Source organism: Paramacrobiotus metropolitanus, unplaced genomic scaffold, assembly GCF_019649055.1.
Source record: "Paramacrobiotus metropolitanus isolate TYO unplaced genomic scaffold, Prichtersi_v1.0 Parri_scaffold0000037, whole genome shotgun sequence".
NCBI lineage: Eukaryota > Metazoa > Tardigrada > Eutardigrada > Parachela > Macrobiotidae > Paramacrobiotus > Paramacrobiotus metropolitanus.
This window is the reverse complement of record NW_026570257.1, coordinates 523,738-548,913: the sequence shown is the minus strand read 5'-3', so window position 1 is coordinate 548,913 and position 25,176 is coordinate 523,738. Positions and strand designations below refer to the sequence as shown.

At 40.9% G+C, this 25,176-nt stretch overlaps 1 protein-coding gene across 2 annotated transcripts; it reads right to left on the bottom strand.

The window, feature by feature from the left end:
• Positions 1 to 394: 394 nt before the first annotated feature.
• On the bottom strand, positions 395 to 24,815 carry LOC129589908 (uncharacterized). Of its 2 annotated transcripts, XM_055484816.1 has the most exons (8): positions 24,572 to 24,815; positions 24,328 to 24,469; positions 23,613 to 23,930; positions 22,940 to 23,164; positions 22,787 to 22,844; positions 1,784 to 1,987; positions 1,369 to 1,636; positions 395 to 763 (listed from the first exon to the last, which is right to left on the bottom strand). In XM_055484816.1, the coding sequence occupies exons 3-8, from the start codon at positions 23,822 to 23,824 to the stop codon at positions 627 to 629; spliced, it is 1,104 nt and encodes a 367-aa protein (XP_055340791.1). In that variant the 5' UTR covers positions 23,825 to 23,930; positions 24,328 to 24,469; positions 24,572 to 24,815; the 3' UTR covers positions 395 to 626. The 2 variants fall into 2 exon arrangements, with proteins under 2 accessions (XP_055340791.1, XP_055340792.1); XM_055484817.1 differs by lacking the exons at positions 24,328 to 24,469; positions 24,572 to 24,815 and having other exon boundaries at positions 23,537 to 23,743.
• Between the last annotated feature and the right edge of the window lie 361 nt (positions 24,816 to 25,176).

Here is a 25,176-nt window from a genome sequence, read left to right as displayed (position 1 = left end):
GCTTTTGCGATCGAAATCTCCATTTATTTAACGAGCATCCGGTGGTAATGTGTATATGGTCCACCGTACAGGATGTTTCTCCTGTAGACTATAGAAATGAACGCTATAGTTATATGTTAATGTCCCTCATGCGGGATCCATCAAAAAGATGTCCACCATTCAACAAGAGCTACAAGACCCTCTTGCAAATGAATTGTCGCTATATAGCGCTCTAAAAGATGACCGCACGGTCCGCACTATAAGTTAAAAATAATACTCGTATGTTTGCGCATTAGGGACACGATGGGACATTATTAAATTTTTACATTAACTGGAACCGAAAAATGTCGGAGACTGTTTTAGCTAGAAAAAACAATTTGCTGTATAAAATAGTCTAATTCGGATGACATAGTGAATCGATATTTTCTTCGCTAAACTTACAGAATTCCAGTACAAAACCTCAACACATCCGGGCCCCGGCAACAGTAAGTTCAAGCACTTTGTTAAAATAAAACAAAATAAGTATAGTCCGCGTAACACAGAACGCCATCGCCTCTTTCACAGGAAATTCACCAATGAGCAACAAAAAATTCGAGATCACACCCAACAACCACGAAAATCCCTCCGAGAAACAGTTTAATTCACGATCAAGTATCCACATCCAGTAATACATCAGAATTCGGTGGCGATCCCGCAGTATCATCCACAAAAACAGGCTGCCGGCACACCGGACACTTGCGGGAATACGTCGTCAGCCATGTTGTCAAGCACGCTTCATGTCCAACTAAACACAATAATCAACGTGCTGCGTGATCATTACATCAAGAGAAAAAAAGATTACAATTAATCAAATTTATAAAAATATACGACGACATTTTAACCGGAGTTGGATAACTTAAATCTCCATAAAATATATACATAATGTAAATATAATTAAGGAGATGTGATTAATGACATTAAAATGTAAATACATTATTAAAAATATGCAAATAATACATAAATATACAATAAATACTTATATAAGTGGAAAGTAAATGAAGCAAAAAAGTAATATAACTGTATATGTACATCATACCATATCGCAGATAAATAATATACGTAAACCAATAATTTTAATGTAAATATTTCCGTAATATTTACATTCAAAAGAAAGCAGAATGTAAGTACAGATATATCTGTGTGCATGCATACCTTGTGTACAAAGTATATACACACTTTATGTCTCCCTAATTTTAATAATTCAGATAATTATCGCTACGACACAAGCACGGTATAATACAGCCGCGTTACCATCTCATACATATCTCTAATTTTATGTTTTCAATAATTCAGATAAATATCCCTGCGACACTAGCACGCCGTGCTAGTTATACGGTACAGCCCCGTTACCATGCGTGCAAGGTAGGACAATCTTCAGCTCGCCCTCCGTGAAATTCTGTTGGCACGTGGGGCAGATATCGTCCGAAGGCCCGGTGATTTCGGTGCGCGGGAGCTGTTCCATTTCCCCAGCGCTGAGCGGTGTATCGGTGGCTGTCAGGCGTTGTCGCTCTTCAGCTGCCTGCTCTTGCGCAATGAGCGTGAAAATCAACCGATAGACCATTTCCTCGCGAGCCGCCAGAATTTGCGCGATCTCTTCGTCGGTTCGATGCAGACGTTCCTATACATCCAAAAACAAGCGGTTACATAACTTCAGATTGTACGAGCAGATTGTGTTGTATCATTGATCTCGGTTTCTCAACATTTTAAATTTTTTGGATACAGTATGTCTGGAGTGCAGTTTTTAGTACTGAGGATTAAACGTCACCGTAATCCTTCCTGGACGGTTGACCGTTTCGGCAGCAACCGGCAAAACTGGGGCAGCGACTGGCAAAACTGGTCGCCTTTTTCGCAGGTGTTTGCAGGTGTACCGCAATAGGGCGATGAGAACCATCAGGAAAAGGGTCATCGCAAGATACCAGTTGACAAACGTGTCCGGTGATATGTATAGCGGACTCGGAGTGGCGGTCATTGATGAGTAGTGTACACGCTGGTGTAACTGATTTTGGCGCACATTTTCGCGCTGATCTGACTGACAATTTGATTGGTCAGACACGCCCCTTCTCTGATTGGCCTGACACGCTCCTTCTCTGATTGGTCGGAAACGAACCGCCCAGAACCGAGCCGAACCGTTCAGGACCGAACCGAGACCGGCCGAACCGTACTATACCCCCTTTCTTTTGTTTATTTTTCTCCACCCTATTTTATTTTGTTTTCACCGAATAACAACGAACAAAGTTTAAGTAAAACAAATCAGGCCGCATGAACATACGCAGGAGTAGCAGTACAGTCTTTGACAAAAATACAATTTCGGTTAAATTTCTGATGGTCATTGTATGGATCTCCCGGTGTCCAGTTGCTCATTGTAAACCGGCAGTAACGGCATTTAACTGTATCATCAGATCCGGTATAGTACAGTCCCGTCCTTGCCATGGCGCCGGCAGAAGGAAGGAGGTGTGGCCGGTTCTCAAAAGTACTGAGTGGTCCGTCGGGGTTGTGAAGTTTACTGACGTATTTGTAAAGTTCTTCGGCTAAGGCATACACCTGCTCCTGCCCGTCCCAGTTACCCACCAGGTCGTCGGGTATGCTTGAAAATCCAGACCAAGCCCCCGCAATGGCACAAGCCATGATGCCGATGGCATCTGTGCATCCTCCAGTTAACATTGTCGCGTGCAGAGTGGATTCGAAGGAATAACTACTACAGCGACCAATAGCAGCGAAGTAAACAGCAACAGGGACGGCTTCCAAGGGCTAGTACCGACGCCAATAGCTTTGAACAGTTTCTCCTTAGGTTCGACACGTTGCGCATAGTCCAAAACAATCATCATACGTGTATAAAATTTCTCACGTACGCATTCCGGGAGAGACTTATTGCTGTATTCAACAAGAGCGGATAGAAACTCCAGCTCGGTCAGCTGTGGATTCATTAGAACCAGACTGATGGCATAGGCCTGCAGTTGTGCTCCAGCGGCAGCTTCATTGGAAGAGTGGGTGAGTCGAGCAACACGGTCTACAGAGAAACTCATCTGCTCCGTCCGATTGTAAAAGTACAAGGGAAACGCTGTTATCCAAGTGGCCGCATTACATTCTGTTCCCCGGTTGCGGACGTTCTGTGCCGCGGCGGTCCAGTCTTTTGGGGGAGAATGTTTCCAACTGGCAATAATGGTGGTCAGTTCACCAAAAGCTTGGCGCTTAGTGTGGTTGTGGTAAAAGGCTTGGCTAAATTGTCGTGCGGCATTCTCCATTTAAAAAAAGCCAGTATCCAGTAGAGACTTGGCGTAAGCGTGCGTTATTAAGAATTTTTCCCAGTAAGTCGAGACCTTGCTACGCACCCGCGCCAAGTTCATGTGACAAGACGTGGGGCGTCTCAAGGGTGTTCCGATGCATTCTCCAATCAATGCGCCTAATATACAGCCTTTGTACTGATCCATGGCGTTCAGAATTGCGAATAAATTCCTAATCCAACCAGCTGAGATAGACCTCGTCGTTTTCAAAATCCAAACTGGCGCTGACCCGCATTCATTCTCGTCCTCTCTCATTTAACAATGGTTAATACAAAAGGGCGCTGACCCAGATTCTTTGTTCCTTAGCTAATCCAAACTGACGCTGACCCACATTCTGTCTCGTCCTCTCTCATTCGACAATGGCTAATACAAACTGACGATGACCAAGTTTTCTTCAGTTATTCCGAATTCTCAACAAGATCGTTGCTGTCTGGATTCATCGACAGTTATTGTTTTGGCACTGCGCTTTCAGAAATGGATTTTGACCTTTCGGAATTAACTTTTACTCCAGCGCAACGGGAATACTGTTTTGGATCGCTCCATTTAAATTCTTTAGATCTGGGGAAATTCAAATCATCGGCTTTCCCCCCTTTCTTTTGTTTCATTTTTTCCCCACCCTCTTTTATTTCGTCTTCAGTAACAATTATTACAAAAACAGTTCAGGCCGCATGAACATACGCAGGAGTATCAGTACAGTCTTTGAAAGAAATACGATTTCGGTTAAATTTCTGATGGTCATCGAAAGGATCTTCCGGCGCCCAGTTGCTCATTTTAATGTATTATACTGCCACTACTAAGAAACAATATAAACTGTACGAGTACTGTACCTTGCACTCGTATAGATAGAGCGCGTAAACAGCATGCTTTCTGAATAAAATCAGAAAGAATCCGGCAGCGCGTGGTGATGTGACTTTTCTCTGAAAGTGCCAAAAGTGCACCGCACCGCACCGGCTCCAAGCACCGCACCGCACCGGCTCCAAGCACCGCCCACCAACGTTCAGATAGGGTAGACAAACCAGCCATGTACTGTATGTATTTTACTGCTACTACGCACAAACAAATGTACGAGTTCTATACTTTGCACTCGTATGGTCAGGACCCGGCAGCAGCCTGCTTTCTGATTAAAATTAGATAGCATTCGGCTGCAAGCATGCATCTTGTCTGTTCAGTCATCGAACTTTGGGGCAGAAGTAACTTATTTTTCTGATTAAAACTACAGATAAGTTTACTTGTACCTAACGAAATTCAATACTAGGTGTGACAAAATGAGTCAGCATCTGTCATAACCTGTGAGCGTGCAGCCTGTCTGTACAGTCATCAAAGGTTGGAATAAAATTAACTTATGAGGTGATTAACTTTATAGATAACTTTACTTGTGCCTATGAGCATTGAATACCAGAAGTACATACTGGTCGGCACAAACAAAATTAACGTACATGCGTGACGTAGTTGCACATCCACCGGGAACAGCCGCGCGCCATCGTCTTGAAGCATACGTTGTTCACATATTGATTAACGGATATTATTAGTATGTATTATAAAATAATGACGTACAAAAACCAAGCTCCAACCACGAAATAGAGGAACATAATATTTTCTTATGAAATATGTCAAATTCCACGCATATATTCCTTCCCGAAATAGCACGTAAAGCGCAACTACACAGGCTGCTGCTCAGGTACCGAAGTGGTTCAGACCGGTGAAGTGATGTGGTTACCTACAATGAATAGTACTTGTTACAACTCCACTGCACCAAGGAACAGATATATACATAGATCTCTACAATTACCGTGTATAATGTAAAACACATATTACAAATTAATACGATTATAATGACATACAGACACATGCTTCAACTAAAAGAGCGGTATTTAACCTTTTCAATGTGAAATGTGGAATTCCACACGTCGACACCATGAAACGGCTAGAAAAAAGCAATACTTTTACCTTCACCGCACTGGACCACACCGGACCCAGCCCCACGGCGCACCGCAGCCCCTGACGCCGCACAGAACCGGACCCGAACCTCATGACAACGCCCAGGCAGAGTAGCCATGTACTGTATATACTGTACTTCCGCTACTCGCAAAGAAAGATATATTGTACGAATACTGTACTGTTTACTCAGATGGCCAGCGACGCAGACAGGAAGCTGGTTGATTGCAATCAGATAGCGGCCAGTAGCGACAAGGCTGCCTAGGCCTGTCTGCTCAGACATCAAACTTTTAGGCAGAAGCAGCTTATTTTTCTGATTGAGACTACAGATAAGTTATACTTATACCTATGAAAATCTGTAATAGATGTACATAGAAAAAACAACACCGTGTATATACTGTACGGCACAAGCATTTCAGTTGTACATTTACCGTGACGCACGTATCCACTAGGATGGAAACTGTCTTTAAACATAAGGTGTTTGCATATTTACGAACATTTATTAGTAATATTTTAATGGGTAATAGCCGCCAAGATAACGATTGCATGCGCTTGTACACTACCAGAAAGTTAATTTTTTATCAATCAAAAACAAACCAAAATCGAAAGCAGTAGAACGCACTTTTTCAGTTAAGTCTCGAATTCGACGGCCCATGAAATGCAACAGGTCACCCATAGCGGGAGCCAAATACCCCCAGTCTCAGTCACTAAAAGATAAAAAAGTATCCGTTATCCAAAAACTGATATGTTCGGCGCTTGGAATTTTTGCAAGCTGAGCAACATGTCCTGGTTTCTTACAGCTGCCGGTGACATGCGGCTGTACACCAACTAGTTGCTTCACACAGCAGCAGTTTATTGGTAATTAATATAATCAATTAACTACAGATACTGTGCTTCAACCACAAAGGAGCGGCAATAAATATTATATTTTGTGATATGTAGAATTCTACACATTGATTCCATTTCCATTAATCTGCATAGCACAATGCTGCCGCTCAGTCTCATGTTCAGGTTACGCGTATGAGTTGTGAAGATTTTGTACAATTCCATTCTCAAATACGTACACTTTTTTCTCATAAAATATATTACAGTTTTGGACACCATAATTTCCAAAACAAATGGACATTTTACCGTATACGGTATGGAAGTTTTTGATTTGCAAAACTACATACGCAACGTTAAAACATGGAGTTTTTCTCATCAGAAATTTGAAAGATTTTATTCGTGACAATACTACATTAAACTACGTTAAGTTCCTCCCAAATTAGCACCATTAAAGTAGTTTTTAAATACATTTTTCTTGACATTTTCAAAATTTTTCGCTTAAAACGCAAATCAGTGGAGCCGCCGGGGACTAGTAAGTACTTTATTATTACACAGACTGCATGGCTGGGACCAGCATATTCATTTGACCACGGCCAGTGGTCAATCATCAGCCATGGCGCTATAAGAATACATACCCTGTTCCAATAACAAAACTCGAACCAAAACAGCATCAATATAAGTGATAATAAGATCCAACTTAAAACAATAAGAACAAGCACAATACCAAGTAAAAATTCATGTTAAACGTTAGCGATCAACGTAAACTGCAACTTCTGCACTAATGCACAGTATGTTCCTCATCCGTGTTTCGATTTATCGATGCGCAGTGTTTCATAGTAATTATCAAGTATTGAACACATGTAAGGGTTTAGTAAGTGTTGCAACTATGACGATTTGCAAGCAAACGGAAGCAACACATCTTTGGAATAATTATTTTTAATAGTCATTTGTGCTTGGCTTGTCGTTTCCTTCTAACGTGCATTAGCGCGATCAAGCAAATCATTTCCATAAAATCGGGTCTGTCATATAGATCCCAAAGCACGAATAGTATGTACTTGCTAAACTCAGGAATTCAGAAGAAACCCGAGCAGCCCAGAAAAACATAAGAATACGATTTATAACTTCTGTAAGCAAGTGCATGGGGCGGGAGAGAAAATGCATGTTGCGGTGGAAAGATGTTCGACATAGTCAGGACACAGTACATACAGGCAGGGACTGAAATAGTGGAAAATCAATGATGGACGCCCCCCTGGGGGGGACGCTTTGCGCCCCCCCCTTTAGGGGGCGAAGTCTGAAAATGCTTGATCTTTTGTACGAATTAAAATAATTAAATTTTGATGAATTTCTAAGTGGCTGTTCGGGATGACATTTTGTAGAAGTTGTTTGGGAAACGAAATCTCTATACACATCTGTTAAATTCGATCGGGTCAAATCGCGCGAAGCGCGAAGCCAACGGACAGATTGACGGGGTAAATTGCTAGAAATTCGATAAAAAATACTAGAGATATTTTTTTTGCAAGCTGTGGTGTAAGGAGGCTGGGACTCCCAGCCTGGGAGCTGGATGGAGATAAGGAAAGAAGCCGGTAAAAAGAAGATAGGAGTAGCTACAAATTACGCTGTAATCCCCAGTTAGTTCAACTTTCAGCCCATCAAACATTTGCGGTCTTTTTCTCACCTCACTTTTGAAATTAACCGCTAATTTGTGCAGGTTAACAGTGTGTTGAATTTGATGATGGACGCAAATGTCTGGAACTGCATGAGGACAGCAGTCAATAACCTGTACGCGTACAAGAAAGAGGATTGGGCAAAACCAGTTACCGGCTTTATTAAGCCGACTTAATGCTGTTTCTAAAATCGCGCGGAGCACGAAAAAAATGTACCGGTTAGGGTGTACAGGTAGAGATAGAGGTACAGGTACCGGTTAGGTGCTTAAACGGTGCTGTTTCGCGTGTTCCTGGACAGAACAAGATAAAATTATTCACCCGCCTGATTTGTTATATCACTTATTTCCATCCCATCTTTCTACCCGCAACCGCACATATATAATAACCGCAGTTCCGCGGTATAACCGCAATTCCCAGCGCTTTTTTCTTCTTACCTTCACTCTAACCAGTTGCGATTTGCAAGAAGAAATAGGTAAGTACTCAGACTGTACTCTGTATGTGTTAGTACTTTAGAAGACAGACCGACCGACCGATGGCTGCCGAAATACGCCTTGACCGGCAAGTTAGCAAACAGCGACAAGGTGATCTGACAGTATCTGTACTACGAGTATGGAGAGTATGAGCTTAGATATGCACCAAACAAATTATTTCAACTGATCAAACAGCAAGAACAAAGAAAACCCAATTACCGAGAAATTTAATTTAAAATTAATAGACCCCCATTTAAATTTTACAATTTATTTGAATTTTACAAAAATGGACACCTTTGGCAGCAATGATGGACAAACTATTTTCAATGATGGACACTGTGTCCATTAATGGACACTATTTCAGTCTTTGCATACAGTCTACAGCAGCCTGCTTTCTGATTAAAATTAGATAGCATTCGGCTGCAAGCATGCATCTTGTCTGTTCAGTCATCGAACTTTGGGGCAGAAGTAACTTATTTTTCTGATTAAAACTACAGATAAGTTTACTTGTACCTAACGAAATTCAATACTAGGTGTGACAAAATGAGTCAGCATCTGTCATAACCTGTGAGCGTGCAGCCTGTCTGTACAGTCATCAAAGGTTGGAATAAAATTAACTTATGAGGTGATTAACTTTATAGATAACTTTACTTGTGCCTATGAGCATTGAATACCAGAAGTACATACTGGTCGGCACAAACAAAATTAACGTACATGCGTGACGTAGTTGCACATCCACCGGGTAGCCGCGCGCCATCGTCTTGAAGCATACGTTGTTCACATATTGATTAACGGATATTATTAGTATGTATTATAAAATAATGACGTACAAAACCAAGCTCCAACCACGAAATAGAGGAACATAATATTTTCTTATGAAATATGTCAAATTCCACGCATATATTCCTTCCCGAAATAGCACGTAAAGCGCAACTACACAGGCTGCTGCTCAGGTACCGAAGTGGTTCAGACCGGTGAAGTGATGTGGTTACCTACAATGAATAGTACTTGTTACAACTCCACTGCACCAAGGAACAGATATATACATAGATCTCTACAATTACCGTGTATAATGTAAAACACATATTACAAATTAATACGATTATAATGACATACAGACACATGCTTCAACTAAAAGAGCGGTATTTAACCTTTTTCAATGTGAAATGTGGAATTCCACACGTCGACACCATGAAACGGCTAGAAAAAAGCAATACTTTTACCTTCACCGCACTGGACCACACCGGACCCAGCCCACGGCGCACCGCAGCCCCTGACGCCGCACAGAACCGGACCCGAACCTCATGACAACGCCCAGGCAGAGTAGCCATGTACTGTATATACTGTACTTCCGCTACTCGCAAAGAAAAGATATATTGTACGAATACTGTACTGTTTACTCAGATGGCCAGCGACGCAGACAGGAAGCTGGTTGATTGCAATCAGATAGCGGCCAGTAGCGACAAGGCTGCCTAGGCCTGTCTGCTCAGACATCAAACTTTTAGGCAGAAGCAGCTTATTTTTCTGATTGAGACTACAGATAAGTTATACTTATACCTATGAAAATCTGTAATAGATGTACATAGAAAAACAACACCGTGTATATACTGTACGGCACAAGCATTTCAGTTGTACATTTACCGTGACGCACGTATCCACTAGGATGGAAACTGTCTTTAAACATAAGGTGTTTGCATATTTACGAACATTTATTAGTAATATTTTAATGGGTAATAGCCGCCAAGATAACGATTGCATGCGCTTGTACACTACCAGAAAGTTAATTTTTTATCAATCAAAAACAAACCAAAATCGAAAGCAGTAGAACGCACTTTTTCAGTTAAGTCTCGAATTCGACGGCCCATGAAATGCAACAGGTCACCCATAGCGGGAGCCAAATACCCCCAGTCTCAGTCACTAAAAGATAAAAAAGTATCCGTTATCCAAAAACTGATATGTTCGGCGCTTGGAATTTTTGCAAGCTGAGCAACATGTCCTGGTTTCTTACAGCTGCCGGTGACATGCGGCTGTACACCAACTAGTTGCTTCACACAGCAGCAGTTTATTGGTAATTAATATAATCAATTAACTACAGATACTGTACTTCAACCACAAAGGAGCGGCAATAAATATTATATTTTGTGATATGTAGAATTCTACACATTGATTCCATTTCCATTAATCTGCACAGCACAATGCTGCCGCTCATTCTCATGTTCAGGTTACGCGTATGAGTTGTGAAGATTTTGTACAATTCCATTCTCAAATACGTACACCTTTTTTCTCATAAAATATATTACAGTTTTTGGACACCATAATTTCCAAAACAAATAGACATTTTACCGTGTACAGTATGGAAGTTTTTGATTTGCAAAATTGCATACCCAATACATAGAATACAACGTTAAAACATGGAGTTTTTCTCATCAGAAATTTGTAAGATTTTATTCAGTGACAATACTACATAAAACTACGTTAACTTCCTCCCAAATTGGCACCGTTAAAGTAGTTTTTAAATACATTTTTCTTGATATTTTCAAAATTTTTCGCTTAAAACGCAAATCAGTGGAGCCGCCGGGGACTAGTAAGTACTTTATTATTACACAGACTGCATGACTGGGGCCAGCATATTCATTTGACCACGACCAGTGGTCAATCATCAGCCATGGCGCTATAAGAATACATACCCTGTTCCAATAACAAAACTCGAACCAAAACAGCATCAATATAAGTGATAATAAGATCCAACTTAAAACAATAAGAACAAGCACAATACCAAGTAAAAATTCATGTTAAACGTTAGCGATCAACGTAAACTGCAACTTCTGCACTAATGCACAGTATGTTCGCAGTCCGTGTTTCGATTTATCGATGCGCAGTGTTTCATAGTAATTATCAAGTATTGAACACATGTAAGGGTTTAGTAAGTGTTGCAACTATGACGATTTGCAAGCAAACGGAAGCAACACATCTTTGGAATAATTATTTTTAATAGTCATTTGTGCTTGGCTTGTCGTTTCCTTCTAACGTGCATTAGCGCGATCAAGCAAATCATTTCCATAAAATCGGGTCTGTCATATAGATCCCAAAGCACGAATAGTATGTACTTGCTAAACTCAGGAATTCAGAAGAAACCCGAGCAGCCCAGAAAAACATAAGAATACGATTTATAACTTCTGTAAGCAAGTGCATGGGGCGGGAGAGAAAATGCATGTTGCGGTGGAAAGATGTTCGACATAGTCAGGACACAGTACATACAGGCAGGGACTGAAATAGTGGAAAATCAATGATGGACGCCCCCCCTGGGGGGCGACGCTGCGCCCCCTTTAGGGAGCGAAGTCTAAAATGCTTGATCTTTTGTACGAATTAAAATAATTAAATTTTGATGAATTTCTAAGTGGCTGTTCGGGATGACATTTTGTAGAAGTTGTTTGGGAAACGAAATCTCTATACACATCTGTTAAATTCGATCGGGTCAAATCGCGCGAAGCGCGAAGTCAACGGACAGATTGACGGGGTAAATTGCTAGAAATTCGATAAAAAATACTAGAGATATTTTTTTTGCAAGCTGTGGTGTAAGGAGGCTGGGACTCCCAGCCTGGGAGCTGGATGGAGATAAGGAAAGAAGCCGGTAAAAAGAAGATAGGAGTAGCTACAAATTACGCTGTAATCCCCAGTTAGTTCAACTTTCAGCCCATCAAACATTTGCGGTCTTTTTCTCACCTCACTTTTGAAATTAACCGCTAATTTGTGCAGGTTAACAGTGTGTTGAATTTGATGATGGACGCAAATGTCTGGAACTGCATGAGGACAGCAGTCAGCCAACCTGTACGCGTACAAGAAAGAGGATTGGGCAAAACCAGTTACCGGCTTTTATTAAGCCGACTTAATGCTGTTTCTAAAATCGCGCGGAGCACGAAAAAAATGTACCGGTTAGGGTGTACAGGTAGAGATAGAGGTACAGGTACCGGTTAGGTGCTTAAACGGTGCTGTTTCGCGTGTTCCTGGACAGAACAAGATAAAATTATTCACCCGCCTGATTTGTTATATCACTTATTTCCATCCCATCTTTCTACCCGCAACCGCACATATATAATAACCGCAGTTCCGCGGTATAACCGCAATTCCCAGCGCTTTTTTCTTCTTACCTTCACTCTAACCAGTTGCGATTTGCAAGAAGAAATAGGTAAGTACTCAAACTGTACTCTGTATGTGTTAGTACTTTAGAAGACAGACCGACCGACCGATGGCTGCCGAAATACGCCTTGACCGGCAAGTTAGCAAACAGCGACAAGGTGATCTGACAGTATCTGTACTACGAGTATGGAGAGTATGAGCTTAGATATGCACCAAACAAATTATTTCAACTGATCAAACAGCAAGAACAAAAGAAAACCCAATTACCGAGAAATTTAATTTAAAATTAATAGACCCCCATTTAAATTTTACAATTTATTTGAATTTTACAAAAATGGACACCTTTGGCAGCAATGATGGACAAACTATTTTCAATGATGGACACTGTGTCCATTAATGGACACTATTTCAGTCTTTGCATACAGGCTAAGTACGTACTGAGCAGCGGGGGATAATAAATTAATATTATTATTACATTAGCAGCAGGCAAACTTTTAAACGGAGCTTCAACGTCTGGGTCAGCGTTGTTCTGTGCACACCCACTACAGTGACTGTGTTAATTTGTACAGGGTATTAGAACGGGTGCTTTACACCGGATACTCAACCATCGGTATATGTATGATTGCCTTTGCGATTTATTTATATCTGTATATTTTTTGTGTGCATATATTTGTTATTGCATATTTCGAGATTCCAAGTATTGCAATAACTTTCATTATATAAATCAATAATATATTAAGTACTTAACTGAACGGACCGATTGTGCGGCGGGCGGCTGCATGGACAACCCCGGCTGCCTGAAACGGTGTCAATGCACTGACTTTGTAGGTATTTACTCCCCTACAATTTTACACTGCAGTTGCAATTTAAAAAAAAAACCAATATTTTACTGGTTTGGTGTACTATTTTCTAATAAATATCCCAGGGGTTTTAATATTTGTTCATGTAAGTGCAGAAAATTATTTTTGTTAAGACTGGCTCGGAGAAAGTTAAGTTGCGGGTAAATAATTATCAAGTTTTACAACGGAACTCGGTAAAATATTGGGGATGTCGAAGTACCGCGTATGCCTCCGACCGCGGTATGCTCTGTGTTTTGCACTACCCTCTTGGGTGGATGTTGAATATTGCAACACCCACAATTTGTTTGTTACTTCCTGTGTTCACTGGGTATTTCTTTGTTAAAATCAAATTTATATTTTTTGACGTATATAACTTAGGACTATATACGCTCAAATGCAACCCTTTTGATGCCGCGCAAACAAACGGTTTTTAGCCCTACGTATACGAATTATGTGCTAACAAAATGTCATAACACAAAGCAAAAATTTTTTAACTTTAAATTTGATATTTTGATCAAATTTATGATGACGTACTAAAGCAAGTGCTAGGAAATGCGCAAAAGTAAAATTTTTTTTGCATGTTGACAAATTTGTTTTTATGTGCAATTGTGCATAACACTGTAATCAATTACACTTTAAAGAAAAACAATCAACACCGTGTTGGCCGGGTTACTTACCATAAATACACAAGCATCGAGTTGTGTCTGTGTATACCGAGTGCGTAGCATACTTGTACCGTAAGTAATCGCAATTGATACCGCAGATACAGTACTAATTACCACTAAAGTACTAAAACCGTGTTTGAAAGTACGCGCAAGTGAAGGTTTTGGTTCGTGTTCACGAATTTGATCAGATGGTGTACCGGGTCACTGCCTGAAGTACAGAACGATCGAGTTGCTGAAGACTCATGCGTATATCCATGTGTGCAGCACGCTGGCGCCATACGTATTTAATATCAAAATAGCAACTTCCGACACCGTTGGCCTGGTTGAAGGTTTTCGGACAAAAACACAAAAGTGTCGTACTTATCTGGGTGCACAAGTATGACTTTATCCGTCAATTGCATTTCTGCGTTCATTGTACTGCAGTAGCCGGCATACTATAATATAATATCAGCCATTTTCTAAAGTTGCGAAAAGTGTAGCGAAGCCGTGTATCAACTCTCACCGAGTACATACACATCAGTTTACCAGTGACAGCTGGAGTGGTGACGTAATTGGTGATTGGTCACAGTAACTTTTCTAAAGAAGCGCTAAGAGAAGATATACTTGTACTTACACATACGCCGCGTTAACACCACACCGTCGGGACGCAGATTGTCCACAGGCCGATAGCGCAGAATATAATTTATATATACTGTATAATTATTGAAACACTTCTGTAATAATGTATTGTAAAACTAACTGAAAAGAGTTAGATAGTTATTGTACTGTCACGGCAAACAAAGAGATATGTTTTGTACTATACTTCACGGTGACATGTTTATATGGTTACACACGTTCTTACCAATTTTCGCAAGTTTTCAGAACAAGTGCAAGGAGTTTTGTATTTTGATTGAAAAACTCTAAAAATGTTACGCAGAAACTCAAAAATACATCGAAAAACATACATTTTCAAAACCAAAAAACGAAGTTTTTTAAAACGTTGCCGCCATAGGAAAAGCACACAAAGTGGTAACAAAACAGGAGATTTTTAAAACAGAAAGACGGAGTTTTCCGTATGACTTTGAAACTCTAAGTTTGTAAAAACTATTCATCCATATTACGCATAAAATTGCCATTTCCGGAGTTTTTGAAAATTATTATTCGGGTGAATAGCAGCAAGAAACCTGAAACAGCACACGCAAGCATTTCCAGTCATGAGTATGTTAGAAAATAGGGCAAAGTCGTTGTTCGCATACAACTGATCCGAATCCCACATATTTAGACTCAAACCGTTAAGCATGGAAGCCAACGGAATTACCAACAAAGGTTATATGTTTTGTTTAAACCGAACGTAGCGACCCGGGTCGCTTTGCTCTTAATATTTCTAACATACTCCTGACTGGAAATGCTTGCATGTGCTGATTCAGGTTTCTTGCTGCTATTCACCCGAATAATAATTTTCAAAAAACTCCGGGAAATGGCAATTTTTATGCGTTATATGGATGAATAGTTTTTACAAACTTAGAGTTTCAAAGTCATACGGAAAACTCCGTCTTTCTGTTTTAAAAATCTCCTGTTTTGTTACCACTTTGTGTGCTTTTCCTATGGCGGGAACGTTTTAAAAAACTTCGTTTTTTGGTTTTGAAAATGCATGTTTTTCGATGTATTTTTGGAGTTTCTGCGTAACATTTTTAGGAGTTTTTCAATCAAAATACAAAACTCCTTGCACTTGTTCTGAAAACTTGCGAAAAATTGGTAAGAACGTGTGTAACCATATAAACATGTCACCGTGAAGTATAGTACAAAACATATCTCTTTGTTTGCCGTGACAGTACAATAACTATCTAACTCTTTTCAGTTAGTTTTACAATACATTATTACAGAAGTGTTTCAATAATTATACAGTATATATAAATTATATTCTGCGCTATCGGCCTGTGGACAATCTGCGCGTCCCGACGGTGTGGTGTTAACGCGGCGTATGTGTAAGTACAAGTATATCTTCTCTTAGCGCTTCTTTAGAAAAGTTACTGTGACCAATCACCAATTACGTCACCACTCCAGCTGTCACTGGTAAACTGATGTGTATGTACTCGGTGAGAGTTGATACACGGCTTCGCTACACTTTTCGCAACTTCTTAGAAAATGGCTGATATTATATTATAGTATGCCGGCTACTGCAGTACAATGAACGCAGAAATGCAATTGACGGATAAAGTCATACTTGTGCACCCAGATAAGTACGACACTTTTGTGTTTTTGTCCGAAAACCTTCAACCAGGCCAACGGTGTCGGAAGTTGCTATTTTTGATATTAAATACGTATGGCGCCAGCGTGCTGCACACATGGATATACGCATGAGTCTTCAGCAACTCGATCGTTCTGTACTTCAGGGCAGTGACCCGGTACACCATCTGAACAAATTCGTGAACACGAACCAAAACCTTCACTTGCGCGGACTTTCGAACACGGTTTTAGTACTTTAGTGGTAATTAGTACTGTATTTGCGGTATCAATTGCGATTACTTACGGTACAAGTATGCTACGCACTTGGTATACACAGACACAACTCGATGCTTGTGTATTTATGGTAAGTAACCCGGCCAACACGGTACTGATTGTTTTTCTTTAAAGTGTAATTGATTACAGTGTTATGCACAATTGCACATAAAGACAAATTTGTCAACATGCAGAAAAAATTTTTAGTTTCGCGCATTTCCTAGCACTTGCTTTAGTACGTCCTCATAAATTTGATTAAAATATCAAATTTAAAGTAAAAAAATTTTTGCTTTGTGTAATGACATTTTGTTAGCACATAATTCGTATACGTAGGGCTAAAAACCGTTTCTTTGCGCGGCATCAAAAAGGGTTGCATTTGGAGCGTATATAGTCCTAAGTTATATACGTCAAAAAATATAAATTTGATTTTAACAAAGAAATACCCAGTGAACACAGGAAGTAACAAACAAATTGTGGGTGTTGCAATATTCAACATCCACCCAAGAGGGTAGTGCAAAACACAGAGCATACCGCGGTCGGAGGCATACGCGGTACTTCGACATCCCCAATATTTTACCGAGTTCCGTTGTAAAACTTGATAATTATTTACCCGCAACTTAACTTTCTCCGAGCCAGTCTTAACAAAAATAATTTTCTGCACTTACATGAACAAATATTAAAACCCTGGGATATTTATTAGAAAAATAGTACACCAAAACCAGTAAAATATTGGTTTTTTTTTAAATTGCAACTGCAGTGTAAAATTGTAGGGGAGTAAATACCTACAAAGTCAGTGCATTGACACCGTTTCAGGCAGCCGGGGTTGTCCATGCAGCCGCCCGCCGCACAATCGGTCCGTTCAGTTAAGTACTTAATATATTATTGATTTATATAATGAAAGTTATTGCAATACTTGGAATCTCGAAATATGCAATAACAAATATATGCACACAAAAATATACAGATATAAATAAATCGCAAAGGCAATCATACATATGCCGATGGTTGAGTATCCGGTGTAAAGCACCCGTTCTAATACCCTGTACAAATTAACACAGTCACTGTAGTGGGTGTGCACAGAACAACGCTGACCCTGACGTTGAAGCTCCGTTTAAAAGTTTGCCTGCTGCTAATGTAATAATAATATTAATTTATTATCCCCCGCTGCTCAGTACGTACTTAGCCTGTATGTACTGTGTCCTGACTATGTCGAACATCTTTCCACCGCAACATGCATTTTCTCTCCCGCCCCATGCACTTGCTTACAGAAGTTATAAATCGTATTCTTATGTTTTTCTGGGCTGCTCGGGTTTCTTCTGGATTCCCGAGTTTAGCAAGTAAATACTATTCGTGCTTTGGGATCTATATGACACACCCGATTTTATGGAAATGATTTGCTTGATCGCGCTAATGCACGTTAGAAGAAACGACAAGCCAAGCACAAATGACTATTAAAAATAATTATTCTAAAGATGTGTTGCTTCCGTTTGCTTGCAAATCGTCATAGTTGCAATACTTACTAAACCCTTACATGTGTTCAATACTTAATAATTACTATGAAACACTGCGCATCGATAAATCGAAACACGGATCACGAACATACTGTGCATTAGTGCAGAAGTTGCAGTTTACGTTGATCGCTAACGTTTAACATGAATTTTACTTGGTATTGTGCTTGTTCTTATTGTTTTAAGTTGGATCTTATTATCACTTATATTGATGCTGTTTTGGTTCGAGTTTTGTTATTGGAACAGGGTATGTATTCTTATAGCGCCATGGCTGATGATTGACCACTGGTCGTGGTCAAATGAATATGCTGGCCCCAGTCATGCAGTCTGTGTAATAATAAAGTACTTACTAGTCCCCGGCGGCTCCACTGATTTGCGTTTTAAGCGAAAAATTTTGAAAATATCAAGAAAAATGTATTTAAAAACTACTTTAACGGTGCCAATTTGGGAGGAAGTTAACGTAGTTTTATGTAGTATTGTCACTGAATAAAATCTTACAAATTTCTGATGAGAAAAACTCCATGTTTTAACGTTGTATTCTATGTATTGGGTATGCAATTTTGCAAATCAAAAACTTCCATACCGTATACGGTAAAATGTCCATTTGTTTTGGAAATTATGGTGTCCAAAACTGTAATATATTTTATGAGAAAAAAGTGTACGTATTTGAGAATGGAATTGTACAAAATCTTCACAACTCATACGCGTAACCTGAACATGAGACTGAGCGGCAGCATTGTGCTATGCAGATTAATGGAAATGGAATCAATGTGTAGAATTCTACATATCACAAAATATAATATTTATTGCCGCTCCTTTGTGGTTGAAGCACAGTATCTGTAGTTAATTGATTATATTAATTACCAATAAACTGCTGCTGTGTGAAGCAACTAGTTGGTGTACAGCCGCATGTCACCGGCAGCTGTAAGAAACCAGGACATGTTGCTCAGCTTGCAAAAATTCCAAGCGCCGAACATATCAGTTTTTGGATAACGGATACTTTTTTATCTTTTAGTGACTGAGACTGGGGGTATTTGGCTCCCGCTATGGGTGACCTGTTGCATTTCATGGGCCGTCGAATTCGAGACTTAACTGAAAAAGTGCGTTCTACTGCTTTCGATTTTGGTTTGTTTTTGATTGATTAATATTAACTTTCTGGTAGTGTACAAGCGCATGCAATCGTTATCTTGGCGGCTATTACCCATTAAAATATTACTAATAAATGTTCGTAAATATGCAAACACCTTATGTTTAAAGACAGTTTCCATCCCAGTGGATACATGCGTCACGGTAAATGTACAACTGAAATGCTTGTGCCGTACAGTATATACACGGTGTTGTTTTTTCCATGTACATCTATTACAGATTTTCATAGGTATAAGTATAACTTATCTGTAGTCTCAATCAGAAAAATAAGCTGCTTCTGCCTAAAAGTTTGATGTCTGAGCAGACAGGCCTAGGCAGCCTTGTCGCTACTGGCCGCTATCTGATTGCAATCAACCAGCTTCCTGTCTGCGTCGCTGGCCATCTGAGTAAACAGTACAGTATTCGTACAATATATCTTTCTTTGCGAGTAGCGGAAGTACAGTATATACAGTACATGGCTACTCTGCCTGGGCGTTGTCATGAGGTTCGGGTCCGGTTCTGTGCGGCGTCAGGGGCTGCGGTGCGCCGTGGGGCTGGGTCCGGTGTGGTCCAGTGCGGTGAAGGTAAAAGTATTGCTTTTTTTCTAGCCGTTTCATGGTGTCGACGTGTGGAATTCCACATTTCACATTGAAAAAGGTTAAATACCGCTCTTTTAGTTGAAGCATGTGTCTGTATGTCATTATAATCGTATTAATTTGTAATATGTGTTTTACATTATACACGGTAATTGTAGAGATCTATGTATATATCTGTTCCTTGGTGCAGTGGAGTTGTAACAAGTACTATTCATTGTAGGTAACCACATCACTTCACCGGTCTGAACCACTTCGGTACCTGAGCAGCAGCCTGTGTAGTTGCGCTTTACGTGCTATTTCGGGAAGGAATATATGCGTGGAATTTGACATATTTCATAAGAAAATATTATATTCCTCTATTTCGTGGTTGGAGCTTGGTTTTGTACGTCATTATTTTATAATACATACTAATAATATCCGTTAATCAATATGTGAACAACGTATGCTTCAAGACGATGGCGCGCGGCTGTTCCCGGTGGATGTGCAACTACGTCACGCATGTACGTTAATTTTGTTTGTGCCGACCAGTATGTACTTCTGGTATTCAATGCTCATAGGCACAAGTAAAGTTATCTATAAAGTTAATCACCTCATAAGTTAATTTTATTCCAACCTTTGATGACTGTACAGACAGGCTGCACGCTCACAGGTTATGACAGATGCTGACTCATTTTGTCACACCTAGTATTGAATTTCGTTAGGTACAAGTAAACTTATCTGTAGTTTTAATCAGAAAAATAAGTTACTTCTGCCCCAAAGTTCGATGACTGAACAGACAAGATGCATGCTTGCAGCCGAATGCTATCTAATTTTAATCAGAAAGCAGGCTGCTGCCGGGTCCTGACCATACGAGTGCAAAGTATAGAACTCGTACATTTGTTTGTGCGTAGTAGCAGTAAAATACATACAGTACATGGCTGGTTTGTCTACCCTATCTGAACGTTGGTGGGCGGTGCTTGGAGCCGGTGCGGTGCGGTGCTTGGAGCCGGTGCGGGGCGGTGCACTTTTGGCACTTTCAGAGAAAAGTCACATCACCACGCGCTGCCGGATTCTTTCTGATTTTATTCAGAAAGCATGCTGTTTACGCGCTCTATCTATACGAGTGCAAGGTACAGTACTCGTACAGTTTATATTGTTTCTTAGTAGTGGCAGTATAATACATTAAAATGAGCAACTGGGCGCCGGAAGATCCTTTCGATGACCATCAGAAATTTAACCGAAATCGTATTTCTTTCAAAGACTGTACTGATACTCCTGCGTATGTTCATGCGGCCTGAACTGTTTATTGTAATAATTGTTACTGAAGACGAAATAAAAGAGGGTGGGGAAAAAATGAAACAAAAGAAAGGGGGGAAAGCCGATGATTTGAATTTCCCCAGATCTAAAGAATTTAAATGGAGCGATCCAAAACAGTATTCCCGTTGCGCTGGAGTAAAAGTTAATTCCGAAAGGTCAAAATCCATTTCTGAAAGCGCAGTGCCAAAACAATAACTGTCGATGAATCCAGACAGCAACGATCTTGTTGAGAATTCGGAATAACTGAAGAAAACTTGGTCATCGTCAGTTTGTATTAGCCATTGTCGAATGAGAGAGGACGAGACAGAATGTGGGTCAGCGTCAGTTTGGATTAGCTAAGGAACAAAGAATCTGGGTCAGCGCCCTTTGTATTAACCATTGTTAAATGAGAGAGGACGAGAATGAATGCGGGTCAGCGCCAGTTTGGATTTTGAAAACGACGAGGTCTATCTCAGCTGGTTGGATTAGGAATTTATTCGCAATTCTGAACGCCATGGATCAGTACAAAGGCTGTATATTAGGCGCATTGATTGGAGAATGCATCGGAACACCCTTGAGACGCCCCACGTCTTGTCACATGAACTTGGCGCGGGTGCGTAGCAAGGTCTCGACTTACTGGGAAAAATTCTTAATAACGCACGCTTACGCCAAGTCTCTACTGGATACTGGCTTTTTTTAAATGGAGAATGCCGCACGACAATTTAGCCAAGCCTTTTACCACAACCACACTAAGCGCCAAGCTTTTGGTGAACTGACCACCATTATTGCCAGTTGGAAACATTCTCCCCCAAAAGACTGGACCGCCGCGGCACAGAACGTCCGCAACCGGGGAACAGAATGTAATGCGGCCACTTGGATAACAGCGTTTCCCTTGTACTTTTACAATCGGACGGAGCAGATGAGTTTCTCTGTAGACCGTGTTGCTCGACTCACCCACTCTTCCAATGAAGCTGCCGCTGGAGCACAACTGCAGGCCTATGCCATCAGTCTGGTTCTAATGAATCCACAGCTGACCGAGCTGGAGTTTCTATCCGCTCTTGTTGAATACAGCAATAAGTCTCTCCCGGAATGCGTACGTGAGAAATTTTATACACGTATGATGATTGTTTTGGACTATGCGCAACGTGTCGAACCTAAGGAGAAACTGTTCAAAGCTATTGGCGTCGGTACTAGCCCCTTGGAAGCCGTCCCTGTTGCTGTTTACTTCGCTGCTATTGGTCGCTGTAGTAGTTATTCCTTCGAATCCACTCTGCACGCGACAATGTTAACTGGAGGATGCACAGATGCCATCGGCATCATGGCTTGTGCCATTGCGGGGGCTTGGTCTGGATTTTCAAGCATACCCGACGACCTGGTGGGTAACTGGGACGGGCAGGAGCAGGTGTATGCCTTAGCCGAAGAACTTTACAAATACGTCAGTAAACTTCACAACCCCGACGGACCACTCAGTACTTTTGAGAACCGGCCACACCTCCTTCCTTCTGCCGGCGCCATGGCAAGGACGGGACTGTACTATACCGGATCTGATGATACAGTTAAATGCCGTTACTGCCGGTTTACAATGAGCAACTGGACACCGGGAGATCCATACAATGACCATCAGAAATTTAACCGAAATTGTATTTTTGTCAAAGACTGTACTGCTACTCCTGCGTATGTTCATGCGGCCTGATTTGTTTTACTTAAACTTTGTTCGTTGTTATTCGGTGAAAACAAAATAAAATAGGGTGGAGAAAAATAAACAAAAGAAAGGGGGTATAGTACGGTTCGGCCGGTCTCGGTTCGGTCCTGAACGGTTCGGCTCGGTTCTGGGCGGTTCGTTTCCGACCAATCAGAGAAGGAGCGTGTCAGGCCAATCAGAGAAGGGGCGTGTCTGACCAATCAAATTGTCAGTCAGATCAGCGCGAAAATGTGCGCCAAAATCAGTTACACCAGCGTGTACACTACTTCCATGCCGGGTTCATCGTTGGAAAAGCACGAGAATCATCGATCCACGGTGTATACTGCCTGTAAAGGGCACCATAAAAACGTTTCCAATCGAAATCAAAATCTGCAAAAGCGCTTGTAATATGCGACATATATATACATGTATGTATGTCTACCGTAAAGACTGGAGGTTGGAGTAATTTGTATAATCAAAGGTGGGTGTTGTTCGAGTCGGCTCTGTAGCATCCGGTCTGCGTTGTGACCGGAAAAACTTGCTCCGGTCCGGGGAAACGAATTCGGCAGTTGCGCTTGTAGTCGTCTGGTAGGTGTTTCCCAGTTTATCGGCGCCAGAGACCACTTGTGTCATCCCGCGCGCCGGTGGTGTTAAGTCAAAATGGAATCTGTAAAACGCATTTAATATTAACTGCACGTACTGTTGCTTGTAGACGAAAAACTTGAGTACCGATTTATTGGTGTGCAAAAACGTCCTCTTTTAATAATTAATTTCTCCTGACTGCAGTTTTTTAGTAATTAATTTTTTTAAATAATTAATTCTTCCTGTTTCTAGCATGTTTTTACCGAGCTATTAAACTGACCCGGTTTTTAGCTATAAACGATAATAATTTTCAGAAAAATAATTTTAAACAATAATTAGCACTTTTCCGCAGTTATAGTTTTTCAAAAAATACTATGCGTTTTTATCTGTGTATTTACTAAAAGCCGGAAAGCAGCTAAAAGCGTAAATTTTTATTGTGCATGTTCGAAGAAAGTACCGAAGCATATGAAACTTCCAATGGCTTTAGAAGCCGGCGTTTTGCCGAACAGATATGGTACGTCCGTAGTACGCACCCGGTTGGAATATCTTGACCGTTGTATGCATATTGCTTCAACATCATGGCCTGGTCATAACTGACGAAATGCACGGGAATCCGGATTATTTTCGCCATTTCGGTTGGCACGGGAATGGGGAAGGCGTAATGACGGGAGAGCCACGTAGCCGACATCTGGCCCGGGTCGGAGAGATTGAAACTGAAGGGAAGCGGCTGGTGCAAGACGGTCATCCTGGGATACACGTAATGGCTCCAACGTAATCGAGATTTTGTGCCTTCAGGATTTTGGTGTAAAAATCGTCGTCCGGTCCAGTTCCATAACCGCCGGCTTTCCAACCTGCGAATACATTAGGCACGACGGTGATTATCGTGTTCTTCGAATAACGCAACCGGAAACAAAACCTTATAGTTAATGAAGACTTCCTATTTTTGGGATCACGCAGTGTCAAAAAATTTAATTTATGACGGTGCTGAAATATGAAAAATTAATGTTTCCGAATTCTTTTGTACATTACCTGCACTATTCAGAACATAGAGCGCAAATACAAAATTTAATATGCACGAACGACCGTGTAGGTACAAATGATCTGTTTCGGCCGCCCAGGGAGGCGGCGGTGTACGTACGTCAGTAAGTACGTCAAGTGCCAAACAAATTTCTCTATAATTATTATAGATAATTTTTCAAGATAATATTCTTAGTTTAATTAAAGCTTCTTTTCGGCAAGCTTTATCACCTCTTTCAACCTGGCACTCGCTGTCGTCCATCAACAATATCATTCTCGGGATTCCCTTTCCCTGTGTCCCACTAAACCGTCGCGGGTATGGTGCTGGGAAGATTCTGCAAGCGTCGGCCGGAGTGGGTATTTTCAGGGCTACCTGTATTAAATCGCAATTTCAAATAATTCTCAATGTAACGAGAGCGCACGCGACGACAACGTCATATGAAAACGAATACCAGAAAATAAATATCAATCTTACCCAAGGATACGTCGGAGGTTGTGCTCCAGGAACAATCTGCTGATCATCATAAATGGCACAAACTGGGGAGGAGGCCTGGATGCCGAAATCGTTCTGGTAAACCCGGATTACACCGGCAACGAGCTCCAGCGGAAGGATGAGATACAATAGAAATAAGTCCATTCTGTGACGACCGAAACCATTGTGGATTAAGGAAGACATGGTCCGCTCTGATAAAATCACAAAATCTTTTGATTCTTATCGGTGATAAATTATTCACGAGGTGCAGTTTTCCACTGAAAGCAGTCCGTGAAATAAGTACGTACTTTGTACGAGTGCAGTAAGTACGTTCTTAATGGTCTTTAATACACCGTACTGACCGCACTCGCAGTCACGACTTTTTATTTATTAAATACTTTATACACAGCCGGACATCAATACGTACTGTACTGCGCATTGAACTGCATGGGCGGCTTTTTATCCTGTCCCTCTCTTTCTGTTGTATCACCACCAACCAATGGAAACCGCAGAATGCCGTACAGATGCTTAGTGTTGTGGTTTTGCCGTACAACCATGAGAGAGGAGAGAGAGACGGCTTTAAGAACACAGAAAGTACGAGAGAGAGA